The 13,693-nt window shown below is 40.8% G+C and overlaps 1 protein-coding gene and 1 long non-coding RNA gene across 7 annotated transcripts in view; one reads left to right on the top strand and one right to left on the bottom strand.

Annotated features, from left to right (window-relative positions):
• Positions 1–13,693, top strand: part of LOC148045407 (uncharacterized) — a 48,345-nt gene that overhangs the window by 2,137 nt on the left and 32,515 nt on the right. The gene's annotated exons all lie outside the window — the stretch shown is intronic.
• The window catches only part of KIF27 (kinesin family member 27), a 32,223-nt gene continuing 22,143 nt past the window's right edge, over positions 3,614–13,693 (bottom strand). For 2 of the 4 annotated variants that reach the window (XM_087715943.1, XM_087715942.1), the window contains exons 14-18: positions 13,165–13,380; positions 11,976–12,182; positions 11,286–11,484; positions 5,284–5,445; positions 3,614–4,112 (exon numbers count right to left, since the gene is read on the bottom strand). In XM_087715943.1, the coding sequence (XP_087572069.1) occupies positions 3,685–4,112; positions 5,284–5,445; positions 11,286–11,484; positions 11,976–12,182; positions 13,165–13,380 (1,212 nt within the window). In that variant the 3' untranslated portion in view covers positions 3,614–3,684. The remainder of the gene's footprint in view (positions 4,113–5,283; positions 5,446–11,285; positions 11,485–11,975; positions 12,183–13,164; positions 13,381–13,693) is intronic. The other 2 variants (XM_087715944.1, XM_087715945.1) reach the window with 2 other exon arrangements.

Here is a 13,693-nt window from a genome sequence, read left to right as displayed (position 1 = left end):
CATTCAGTACCTGAGCTGAAATCTGTTCTGCCCCATCTGGATCTGAACAACCTCTAGACATTAGCTAAGCACATAGATAGGTTCACCTGCACAGTCCAGAATTGTGATATGAATTAAGATCACTGGTGTACTGATGATATCAAATTCCAAACTGACAGATGACCTCCTACTAGCTCAATGATGGCAGAACATGAAAAGAGATCAGGGCATGAAACTGATATACCTTAAGACAGGAGTGTCCAACTTTGGTAATTTGTGAACTTCAGATCCCAAAATTATGAGAGTTAAAGTCCACAAGTTGCCAAGATTGGACACCCCTGCTTTATACACTTTATATATTTTTGATCTTTATCTTTTATTTCTCTTTATTTTAGGAATATAATTGTTTATAATTGTTGGTTTTTATCTTTTAACAATTTTTGAAATAATTTCCTTTTAAGATATTTTATTATCACAGTATCTTGTGGCATACAGGCACTACCATGCATGTATTCAGATGTAGGATCTACTGATTGGATTAGGCATTAGGGAACAGGTGGCATTACCACTATTAAACCTGGATAGCAGTGTCCTTATCCAACTCAGTGGCAGTAGTGGTGGTAGTGTTCCTCAAGCTTATAGTTTTGTGTAATTTCTGTTACAACATATAGACTGAAGTGATGGACAATTTGAGGGTCCTCTTGGACTCTCAGCTTCTATTTGAAGAACATGTGGCAGCCGTGGCCAGGACCTTTCCACAAATTCATCTTTGAGCCAGTTGTATCCATTCCTGGATTGAGAGACCCTACTCACAGTCATGTCTTGATCACCTCCCTTTTGGATTGTTGCAATGCCAGTAGTTGGGCTGCCAGTAACAACAATTGATTCAGAATGCAGCGCTGTGGGTAGCTATATTTACACAATCAATGCATGTAACATCACTACTTCATGAGTTCAGGTCTAATTCAACATGCTAGTTACAGTACAATCTGTAAAGCTCTTCAAGCCCATCCAAGTTTCTTGGGAGACCACTAATTTCTACTAATTGAATCGGCTCATCCCATGAAATCTGACAGGATCTTAAAGCAATGTAATCTGCTTGAGAAAGACACTTTCTTTATTGCACTGCCTGCCCCAGTTATCCCTTGAAATTCAAATGGATGCAATTCTGCTATGGTAACCTTTTATAATGCCTTCATAATTGACTTTTCTCCCAGGTTGGTGAATGGGAGGTTCTATAATAGTTTGATATTGAATGATTGTAGGCTGGACTTGAATTTGTTGTAATTTTAATTTATCCTTGTTTGGTCCTGTTTTATATTAGTTTTAAACCCATGTTAACTGTCCAGAGTTGCAATTATGAGTTGGGCAGCCATGTAAGTTGAATGAATGAATGAATGAATGAATGAATGAATGAATGAATGAATGAATGAATGAATGAATGAAAAAAAATGAACAGTACTATATATGTGAATTACCATAATTTTTTATATGAGTGTTCTCATGTTTATATTTTTACATAGAAGACACTATGATAGTATGATAAAAATTCCAATCATCATCAAATGAATCTAATGAAGTCTAGATCTTGCCACTGTCCACAAAATAATTGCTATTGCTAAGGTATGGTAATCATGATTTTTTTCACTTCTTAATAAAAAAGCATTAAATCTGAAATCATGTTTATGTTTACTTGAGAATCACCACTGAGTTCAGTGAGCTTGTCCGATAAACATGGATGAGATCCATCTGCAGAAGGATCACTAGAATAGGAAACAGGTTAAAAAACAATACTGCTGCCAGTTTCTAAGTGCCAATGTACATATTGCTTTTAGCAAACAAAACAGATGCCTGAAAATTATTACCCTATATTATTTTAAACTCTCAACAATTATATTGACCCAGCCCAAGATGTTATTAGCTAGTTTCCCATTGCTAAGGACCAAAGCATGGTATATGTGCGTTTGTGTGTGTATATCAAGAAAATAAATGAAAATAGTGGCTACACATAGCTTTGCCCATAAAATTCTGGATTTCTCATTTCAGTCATTACTTATTCCAGTGTTGTTGAGGAAAAGAAACATTATAACCTCACATTTAGTGAAGTATTCTGGTTTACAAGTTCCTAAATATAAAATGTATCACTACCTTTGAAAGATTGTAATCTCAGATCATAGACAAAAACAATCAACAAAAATGTATAGGAAAACACAGCTAAAAAAATATCACCACTATTTAGTTATTTCAAGATACAGTGATCTTGTTTGAACAAATTTGCTGATGCATTGTACTCCTCTGTTTTTTCTTTTGTGGAAGTAGCTAAAACACAGAACTGCTACCCATCATTTCTTAACTTTTTATCCAAGAAAATATCTTAGGGTGTTCTTCTCTTAATACATCTGGCATACAATTCTGGCTTCTGAAGGCTAAAACTTCAGTTTGGATAAAATAATAGCCTAGATAAAAAATTCCCAAGCTTAAGCACTACTGCTGATAGGAGAAGCCAAATAGGGGTAAACAAGCATTACCAAAACTCCATTTCCACATACTCTGAATTGAACCAGTATGTCAAGCAACTACATTTTTCAGATGATTTCATCTTTAAAATAGTACTTAATGCTTCTAAAATTGTATTTCAGAGATGATCTGTATTTCTGGTTGTGAAACTAATTACACACAAATGTACCATACAGAAATAAATATATTTCTTGGTAAAAAGATTTCTCTCCAGAAATAAAAGGAAATCAACATTTATCTCTGCCCCTTTCACCAGCAGAAGCTTTTATTGGATTAGAGTAACTTCTGTTTCTAGAACAGTGACTCAGGAGCCAAATATTTTGAAAAGATTTGAAAGAATCTCTGGCTTTATTTTAATTAGTAGATTTAACTTCATCTTGGGTTAAACAGTGGGATGTACAGATATTCTCTGACATAGCAAAATAATTTTTATTACACTTCAATTCAATTAACTGAGCTCATCCCTGTCTATATAAACAATCACTGGAATAGATTTAATGTTGATTATAGAAATAAAAAGTTTTACTTCAAAAATGGTATCCATCAAAATTATACTAGTAACAGATCCAGGCCTAGTTCAAATATGACTCTTATAGCCAAGTAAGTTAGGGATAAGGTTTGCATTTGAGATGTAAGTGTGTATTTTAAATGTAAGTTTTAGCAATCAGGGATTTTCAATTTTTTCCTTTTGTTAACTACTTAATATCTTAGAAAAATAGTTTTTAAAGGTCATTTCTACTTCATTGTATGCTGTCCATATCTATATGGGCATCAGGGCAATTGATTTATCTAAAAATTATCAATTACAAATAAAACGATAGCCCTTTCTTCACTATGGTGTTTTTTCATAATCATGGAAGGTATTGAGTACTTTGTTATTTCTTTGTTCTCAATATTATGCTACAAGTATTGTGTGAACCAGTTCTCTGTATTATGCAGATTAGTATAATGCTGCACAGAACTGAAAGAATAAAAATCTATGTTAATAAAAATAAGTAAAAGAAATCTTTAAAGACAAAATTGTTCCCCTTTATGTACTACTATGCCAGTGCCAAAAAGGAAAGATTTCTTTAAAGCAAAATAAAAGACCAAGGTGAAGAATAACCGCTAACAATAATTCATACAAACATTGTAACTTCCTGTAATAATGTGGAAAAATAAGAAACTGCAAAATTGCTTTCTGAATTGTTACATAGTATGGTCATGAGATTTTCTAGGCATTTCAATGGAATCTGCAGAAATAGAATTTATAGTAGCTCGTCTTGATAAAAGCTCAGAAACTGGGATATGGCGTAATTCTTTACGGGAAAATTTTACTGGAGTTATTCCTTGAAGTTGGGTCAGTGGATTGCTTGTCTGTGAATGAGTAAATGCTTGTGAATGAGATTTCATGAAATGTACTTTCCCTGTTGGCTCCTCATGATTATTAGGGGTAGAGAGTACAGCGTCTGTAACTTCCTCTTCAAGTGTTTCCAGTGAAGTCTGCTGTGTTCCTATATTGCCTAGGGTGCAGTTTATTTCTTTCAATTTCCCTACAGTTTGGGGTCTCTGTCCATGTTCTTCTAAAGAAATACTTGTTTCTTCTTGATTTAGCATCCCATCATTAGAAGCATAACCTAAAATGGAATATTCAAAACAACAATTAACTTAAATGCTTGAAAATAAATATTACAGTTTTTACTGTTACAAATTTCAGCTGATTCAATTATTCACTGTTATTGTAAAATGACCTGTTTGTGCAGTTAAAAGTTAATAAAGAAGAATATTGGCATTTGGATCTTGTATTACCCTTTCATTTATGGAAAGGACTTTAAACCTGAAGCTTTCATTAATGGAAATGGGATGTGTTTGTGTGTGTTTGTGTGTTTGTGTGTGTGGGTGTGTGTGGGTGTGTGTGTGTGTGTGTGAGAGAGAGAGAGGCAGACAGACAGACAGATAACATTCAATTTTCAGATATTGTCCCTGCTATGCTGCCAATACTTCCATATCTTTGCAAAGGACACTTATTAGTTGGAAATTAAAATCAAAACCAGAGACTGCATTTGCAAAAATTAAAAATCTTTTATCTGAAATCTTGATTTGTGATCTGAAAATTAAAATTTAACTTCTGTTTTTAAAGAAAGTACCAATATTTTTCAGACTATAAGACACACAGATGTATAAGACGCAGTAAGATTTCAAAGAGGTAAGTAAGAAAAAAAAGTTTTTTTCTCCCTGGCCCCTAGGAGCATTCTGCAGGCTTCAGCAGGGCTGGGAGAAGGCAAAAACACCCCCGTTTTTGCAAAAATTGGGCCATTTTTCACCAAAATGGAGGCATTTTTGCCTTCCCCCAACCTTACTGAAGCCTGCAGAGTGCTTCTGGGGGCTGGGGGAAGGCAAAAAAGCCTCCATTTTTGCGAAAAACAGTCCAATATTTTCAAAAATGGGATGCGGGGGGCAGGGCTTCAGGAGGTCAGGAAATAGCTGTATTCGGTATATAAGACACACCAATATTTCCATGGTCTTTTAGGAGGTGAAAAGGTGCTCTTATACTCCGAAAAATACAGTATATATTAAAAACTATTATAAATAAAACAAACGTAAAAAAATTTCAGTGTCTGTAATCCACAAATCTAACATTGCAATCTAATCCCACTCAGAAAGAGATAGGTGGTACTTAAATTTGATAGATAGGTGGATCAGTAGATAATAGGTAGATCATAGAGAGATCTTTATGAGAACTTTTCTCTTAATGTGAGTTACTATTAAGTTTTAATTATATTAGGATTGTAGCTCTAATATTCATACATTTACTTTGTTTAGGGTGATATGTTGCTTCCCCAACAACATCCTTTAATTTCTTCTTTAAATCTCGGCTGGTTTTCTTATAAAAAAACAAATCTCGTTCCAACTGCTGAACTTTAGCTTCATAGGCTTTAATAGTTTCTGCAATATTTTCCCCTTCTTGGTCTAAAAAAAGATAGAAATTTGTTTTACTATGATACATTTTATTACAACACAATGAACAAAGCTACATTTCTTTCACATCTTGCTAGCATTTTGTCTCCAACTTTGTGAAAAATAATGCATGCATGTAAATATTTAAAAGAACTCCTATGATTTTAAAGTCATAGAAAAATGAATAACCATGGATAAGAAAACAAAACATAATTGAAGCACCTAACAAAAAGTAGTTCATTGAACTTGTGAGAATTAGAAGAAATGTGGTCATTAATGTTTTTAAAAAGCAGAAAATTGCACCTATCATAAAGTAATAATTTACTGACAGAAAGAAAGTCATTAATAAGTTTGAAGTTTACTTCTTTAAGCAATAATGAGATCAAGTTGGAAAAAGTACATCTAGATGAACCTGAGGATATTGCACCCAGGTACAGATAGTCCTTGACTTAAAACCATTCATTGAATGATGGTTCAAAGTTACTACAGTGGTAAAAAAGTGATTTACCATCCATTCTCAAAGTTATGACCATCGCATCTCCCCCATGGTCACTGATCACAATTTAAGCACCTAACAACTGGCCTACATTTATGACAGTTGCAATGTGTTATGATCACAATTTGTGACCTTTTCATCTGCATTTCAACAAGCAAAATCAATGAGGGAAGACAGCTTTGCTTAAGGTTCAAGGTTTATTACACTTGTATGCTGCCCTATACCCGGAGGGACTCAGGGCGGCTAACAAACCAAAAGGGAAGGGAATAATACAGAAAAAAGCAAAAGGCAAACAAACAAAATACGGAAACAATTTAAAAACAGTCAACAGCCACATAGTTCGAGTGGGGATGGAAACTCATCAGCCCCAGGCCTGTCGGAACAGCCAGGTCTTGACGGCTTTGTGGAAAGCCTGAAGGTGGTGAGGGTCCGGATCTCCACAGGGAGATCGTTCCAGAGGGCCGGAGCAGCCACAGAGAAGGTCCTCCTCTGGGTGGTCGACAATCGGCATTGGCTGGCGGATGGAATTCAGAGGAGGCCTAATCTGTGGGATCTAATAGGTCTTTGGGAGGTAATTGGCAGAAGGCAGTCTCTCAAGTACCCAGGTCCAATACCATGTAGGGCTTTATAAGTGACGACTAGCACCTTGAAGCATATCCGGAGACCGATAGGCAGCCAGTGCAACTCGCGGAGGATAGGTGTAATGTGGGTGTACCGAGGTGCACCCACAATCGATCGCGCAGCTGCATTCTGGACAAGCTGAAGTCTCTGAATGCTCTTCAAGGGCTGCCCCATGTAGAGCGCATTGCAGTAGTCCAGTCTTGAGGTCACAAGGGCATGAGTGAGTGTTGCGAAAGCCTCCTGATTCAGGTAGGGACGCAATTGGTGCACCAGGCGAACCTCGGCAAATGCCCCCCTGGTCACAGCCGACAAATGATGTTCTAAAGTCAGCTGTGGGTCCAGGAGGACTCCCAAATTGCGAACCCTGTCTGAGGGGCGTATAATTTCACCCCCCAGCCTGAGAGATGGAATACTTGGCCAATTAGTGGGAGGGAAAAACACAAGAGATTGTCAGGATTGAATACAAGCCTGTTTACCCCCATCCAGACCCTAACAGCCTCCAGGCACTGACACATCACGTCAACCGCTTCGCTGAGTTGGCACGGGGCGGAAGAATACAGCTGTGTATCGTCCGTGTACTGGTGATATTTTATCCTGTGCTGCCGAAGGATCTCACCCAGCGGCTTCATGTAGATGTTAAACAGGAGGGGGGACAGGACCGAACCCTGCGGCACCCCATAATTAAGGGGCCTAGGGGTCGACCTCTGCCCTCCGACCAACACCGACTGCGACCTGTCCGAGAGGTAGGAGGAGAACCACTGAAGAACGGTGCCTCCCACCCCCACCTCTCGCAACCGTCGCAGAAGGATACCATGGTCGATGGTATCAAAGGCCGCTGAGAGGTCAAGGAGCACTAGGAGGCATGACCCCCATCCCTGACTCTCCAGAGATCATCGGTCAGTGCGACCAAAGCAGTTTCCATGCTGTAGCCAGGCCTGAATCCAGACTGAAAGCAGTCTAGATAATCGGTTTCATCCAAGGACCGCCGGAGCTGAGAGGCCACCACTTTCTCAACAACCTTCCCGACAAAGGGGAGGTTGGAGACTGGACGATAGTTATTTAGAATGGCTGGATCCAAAGACGGCTTCTTCAGGAGGGGTCTCACCACCGCCGCCTTTGTGAGGGGGAAAGAACCCCTCCCAAAGGGAGGCGGTAACTATCGCCTGGATCCAGCCCCGTGTCACCTCCCTGCTGTTCGCGACCAGCCAGGAAGGGCACGGGTCCAGCATACACGTGGAGGCACTCACTGCTCCCATGGCCTTGTCCACTTCCTCAGGAGTAACAAGTTGAAAATCAATCCATAGATGCCGCTCAAGACCCTCCCCCGGTACCTCAGCTGGCTCTGCGCAATTGGAGTCCAGGTCTGCCCGAAGCCGAGCAACTTTATTCGCGAGAAATTGGACAAATTCCTCAGCTCTACCTCGTAAAGGGTTGCCCATATCCCTCCCTTTCAGGAGGGAGCGGGTTATCCTGAACAAGGCGGCTGGGCGCGACTCAGCGGATGCAATCAGAGTGGCAATATATGTGTTTTTGGAAGTCCGAATTGCCAGAAGGTCAGCTCTGATGCAGGTCTTTAACAGTACTTGGTCTGACTCGGACTTACTGGACCTCCAGCGGCGCACTAGGCGTCTCTTTTGGCGTTTCATCTCCCGGAGATCCTCAGTGAACCAAGGAGCCCTCCTGGATCCACTGCCTCGGATAGGCCGTAAAGGCGCAATCCGGTTGAGAGCCTCCGACACTGCTGAGTTCCAAGCAGCGACAAAGGCCTCCACCGGACTGTGGACGAGAGCATCAGGTACAACGCCAAGTGCCGTTTGAAAGCCCTGAGGGTCCATAAGGCGCCTGGGGTGGAACCACCTAATCGGTTCTTCCTTCCTACAGTGGGGGATTGGCCTCCGAAAGTCAAGCCTCAGTAGGAAGTGTTCCGACCATGACAGGGCAAGATCTCACTACCCCTCAAACCAAGATCACAACTCCACTGCTCCGAGAGGAATACGAGGTCGAGCGTGTGTCCCGCTGAGTGAGTCGGGCCCCGAATTACTTGGGTCAAGCCCATGGCTGTCATGGAAGCCATGAATTCCTGCGCTCCATCAGAGTGCTCGCCGAGCGAAGGCAAATTGAAGTCCCCCAGCACCATAAGCCTGGGAAACTCAACTGCCAGCTCGGCTACTGACTCGAGGAGCGAGGGGAGAGCTGTTGTCACGTTGTTGGGAGGCAGGTACGTTAACAACAAGCCCACTTGACCCTCAAGGTCCAACTTCACCAGCAAGGACTCACACCCGACCAGCTCCGGAGCAGGGATCCTACGAGGAACTAAAGACTCCCAGATAACAATGGCCACTCCCCCACCCCTTCTCTGGGGTCGTGGCTGATGAAGCACCTGAAAACCCTCTGGACACATTTCAGTGAGGGGGACTCCTCCCTCCGGGCCCAGCCAGGTTTCAGTAATACATGCTAGGCCTGCCCTCTCGTCTAAAATTAGGTCCCAGACGAGGGGAGCGTTGTGAACCACAGACCTGGCATTTAGCGACAACAGCCTGAGACCAGGGTCCTGACTACTCCTGCCATCTGGCCTTGGAGTGGGACCAATAGGGCCGGAAGGAGGGATCTCTGTGACGTAGCGAACCCTCCTTCCCCTGTAATGGCTCGCCCTAAAGTCCCCGCCATATCTGCCCCTCCCTGTTATGACCTTAATGTTCCAGCCCACTCCTGTGTCCATGGCCCCTCCCCCCTGGCCACCGTGTTCCCCGGCAGGCCCTTCGAACCAGACATTCTAAGGCTGGGATTAGGCATAGGCCCCCTGACACTTCTGCAAAGCACTCAGTGCAGGAGGTGCCCTGCAATGGTCCCAGCCTACTCAGACATACAGAACCATACTATCACACAATCCCCACAAACAAATTAAAAGCAGAATAACAACAATATAGTTAAAAAGTGGGTACATTCAGTCAACCACACTCATACCAAACACTCACCATACAAAAAATTTAAAAGCCGCACGGTAATACCAAAGCAAAAATTAGCTCAGAATTGTCCAAGTGTGTAAGAAGGAGTTGATATCCCGATCTTCTCCCACAAGGGGTAGGGTCCAAAAGTCTGCAAAACAGTATAATGACCACAACTGGAGGGGGGAGTAAACTCCTCAGCCACGTCCCCTTTGTCCATTGCCCACTCTCTCTGACGGAGTAGAGATGAAAGATGACCGGGGAGGGCATAAACAGGAAACCCACAAAGGCTGGCGACAGAGTCATAAATCCCAGTTCACTCCCCGATGATAGGGGGGAGGAATAGTTGGAAGGCTAGCAGGCCGTAGGCAGCAGATATCACAGAGCCAGCCATGGGCTACAACTAGCTGGGATCAAAGCACAGCCTCCTACAGGAACAGGAACAGGGGACGCCAGAGGACTGCTCCCACAATGCTAAGAACTAGAATTAGTAGCGGAGGTGGGGGGAAACCCCACTCTTAGCTGAGCTGCCACGCTCTCAGATGGTGGCAGCAAACCGGCAGGTCATCAGGCTAGCAACCCCACCCCTCCCCCTAAGGCTAACCCTAACCCTAATCGGCCCTAATCTAAACCCTAAGCTTAACCCTAACCCTGACCCTAACGTTAAACCTAACCCTAGTCAAATCTAACCCTAGCCCTACATCTAACCCTTGCACTGACCCTACCTAACCCTAACTAAACCTAGCCCTAACCCTGTCCCTAGCCTGGCCCTGCAGCAGCACACCAGCGGTTGAAGGGTCGGGCAATCGAAGGGGTCGCCCCCCCCCCCAAGACAGGCCTCCAGTAGCCGCCCCTGTAGCGACCAATGTGGTCTCAGTAGGTCGAATCTCCTTAGCCAACTCCTCCAGGCCCCAGCATCCGAGCAGCAGTCAGATGAACCGATTCCGGCAATCTCCCGAGGTCTCCTGTAGGTGGGGCGCTCAATCCTCTCAAGACCTCTCTGCGGTCTTAGCAGACACTTAGCAGAGACAAAGAAATGTCGGCCAGGGGGCAGCCAAAGCCGTCCCTAGCTCTTCCCGCAGGCGCAGTAGTTCAGCGTAGCAACATGAAATAACAGCTCAGTCAGGTGATTTAAATAGTACTTCAAAACAGAGGCAGCTGCAACAGTGATGGCCCAGAGCAGCTGTAACCCTCGTTTCACAGTCGCAGCACAGTTGCATGCACTTAATCATATGATTCACTTAATAACTGAAGTAAAATGGTTATAAAATTGGGTCAATCACATGATGACTGCATTGCCTAGCAATCAAAACTCCGGTCCCAACTGTGATTATTAGTCAATGACTACTGGTATGTTCCTCTCTAAATTGTAGATACCAAGATCCTGTTCCCCTAGTAAAGGAAGTCTTCAAAAATTTTCCCTTTCCCTCTGTGGTCTTAATTCTGACCCTGCTACTGGATAACTTTGATATAAGACTGGGGAAAGTGGAGCTTTGAAAAATTATCAGTTCTAACATCCAATGAATGAATTTCTTTTCATAGAAAAAGAAAGTCATTCTTGACTTCACGTGTCTAGTTATGTATGGAATGTTAAAAGAATATGAATAATCAAAGCATGTTTACCTGAGTTTATTACAACTGACATTTTAAAGCAAGAGCTAATATAATAAGTGTCTCATAACTTTGTCTGTAGTACTATGAATTGTAATTTGTGGGTAAGCTGTGGCTGTAACAATATTTAAAGATTGTATATTTTACATTAATTTTCAAAATTATACAAGATCCAATACCTTTACAGTGAAGTAGTATCAATTGAATCTTTTGTTCATGTTCTTTTTGTTGAAGGGTGAGGCGCCTGTCACATTGTAGCATGAGATGTTCAAGTGCCAATTCAAGTTCTCTTATTATATTTTCTTGTTCCATTGCCCTCATTTTCAATTCTTCAGACTGCAATTGCAATTTACGTTCACTCTCACGGAGTCTAACAACCTAAAAATAAGTAGTATTTTCTCTGTACAAGTCTGTTTGAATATAAATTTAATGCATTTCTTGTTTAGGATAATTAAAAATAAATAAATTTGTAAGCTTGAACAGGAATTGTTAATAAAATCATCTAATTTGAATGTGCTATGAAATATATGTTTCACTGCTGTCAGAGTTATAACACATAATTACCAGAAACAATATTTTTAGATAATTTGTGATACATGCACTCAGATAGAATGGCTACTTTTAAAATATGTGTTATAATTTAAATTAAGAGAATAATAGAACGTAAATATCGGGAAAAATCATCTCTCTGTCTAGTGTAAGAATCCAAAAACAAATAATCAGTTTTTGTATGGTATATTTTCATTCAAATTTTATTTTTACACAACTTCTGTTCATGTATTATCAGAAGTACCGCTACATCAGTGGCCATTTTGTACCAATAAAAAGAACAGGCAGAATTTCCATTGCTGAATACTATTCTGACAAACCTTGTTAAAGTACTTTAAAAGAATTGCGCGCAGTTCAGTAGCAGACAATGATACCAACTTTCCCATCACACTGGCTTCATTTTGGGTAAAGATCTGTGATGACACTCTGATTGAGTTTTGATGGTTTTGTATGCTTTCATTCTTATAAGCAATGGCCGCTTCCAAAGTTTCAATACCTTCCTCCAGCTGGAATAAAACATGTTCTTCCTAGGAAGAAAGAAAACAGAAATGTCAAATGTATTACAATAAATCTGAAGGCTATAATTAATCTCACAATTCCTGTGATTATTATAGTTATATTTATATGTGCTATAGATATATATTATGTGTTGCAGGAAATGTTAAAAGTCTAATTATGGCATTCAGTTAGTACAGTGATTTTCAAACTATTTTGAAGAACTCATGGGTTCTTCAGAAGCCTATCATATGCTTCTTAGCGAAAGCAGAAACAGTATATAAGCATCTACAGAAAAGTAGCCAATTCTCAAATTTCTCATCTATTGTGCTTGAAAAAAATGTTTTCTGTCTTTCTGTCAGAATTATGTATGCAAATTGATTCTATAAACACACAATTTTTAACAACTTTCCCTTATTTTTTTGTTTAATGAAACCACATTCCTTAGTTTAACAAAACTACATCTTTTAACACAAGGATGTCAAACTCAAATTCATTGAGGGCCTCTTCAGGGCTGTGGTTGACCTCGGGGAGGGGAAACGTGACCAACTGGGTGGGTGTGGCCAACTGGGTGGGCATGGCCAGCTTGACACCATTCCTCAAACTGTTGGCATGTTTCCTCTTCACATTGGGTAGACCGGGCTGAAGCCACGCATGTTTGAACTTTCCTCTTTGCATTGGGTAGACCAGGACAGCCCCATGGGCTGGATCCGATCACGGGCCAGATTTGGCCCATGGGCCTTGAGTTTGACACCCCTGTCTTAACATATAGGGGCTGCTGCTTTTTTAGGAGAGAAGAAAATACACAAAAACGGAAAATGGGAGAGGAGGGCATCTTTCTTGGAGATACTTTTCACTGTTCAATTTCTTCTGAAAGGTTTTAACAAAATATCATGATTCTTTTTTTAAAAAAAATTATCAGCTGTACATATTAACAGTTTGCCTATTAATTTGATTGCATTTTGATTTTTCTATTAACAGCAGCTCATTGTTATCAAATAGATAATAACTTACTTCTGCTGATAACACTCTGCCATTCTTTAATTTCTCATCCACGCTGTTTCTTCTTTTCAACAGCTGATCCCTTTCTTTTTGCAAAGCCTGAACCTCTTCAAAAATCTTCCCTTGTTCATCTGTGGCAGTTCTTTGAAGCTGCTTATTTTTGTCACAAAGTTCTTGATCTAACATACTTAGACGGGTAGATAATTTCAAACTATCTTCATTGAGAGCCTATGAAATCACAAATGAAGATATCATCCCTTTAAGAACAATAATTTTGAAGAGAGATGTGGCACTTTAAAGACTATTCTATTTAACCTGGCATAAATCTTCATATAATATATTCCACTGAATACTCTTTAGATCTTAGGGTATCTTCATTCCTCATGGCTGAACTATTAGTATGTACAATGACTATAATGTGGACTAAATACAGATAGTGTTTAGCCAGATTTGATGACTAATGATTTCACCACAATTTCTTTAGCTTCTTTTGTGATTTCAATTTAATGGCCATCTGGTAAGAGCATCTACCATGTTACGC

Source organism: Thamnophis sirtalis, unplaced genomic scaffold, assembly GCF_051295495.1.
Source record: "Thamnophis sirtalis isolate CommonGarterSnake01/CBP01778 unplaced genomic scaffold, rThaSir2_p1.2 scaffold_5, whole genome shotgun sequence".
NCBI classification, from domain to species: domain Eukaryota; kingdom Metazoa; phylum Chordata; class Lepidosauria; order Squamata; family Natricidae; genus Thamnophis; species Thamnophis sirtalis.
Note: the sequence above shows the minus strand (reverse complement) of the source record. Positions and strands in the feature narration are given on the sequence as shown.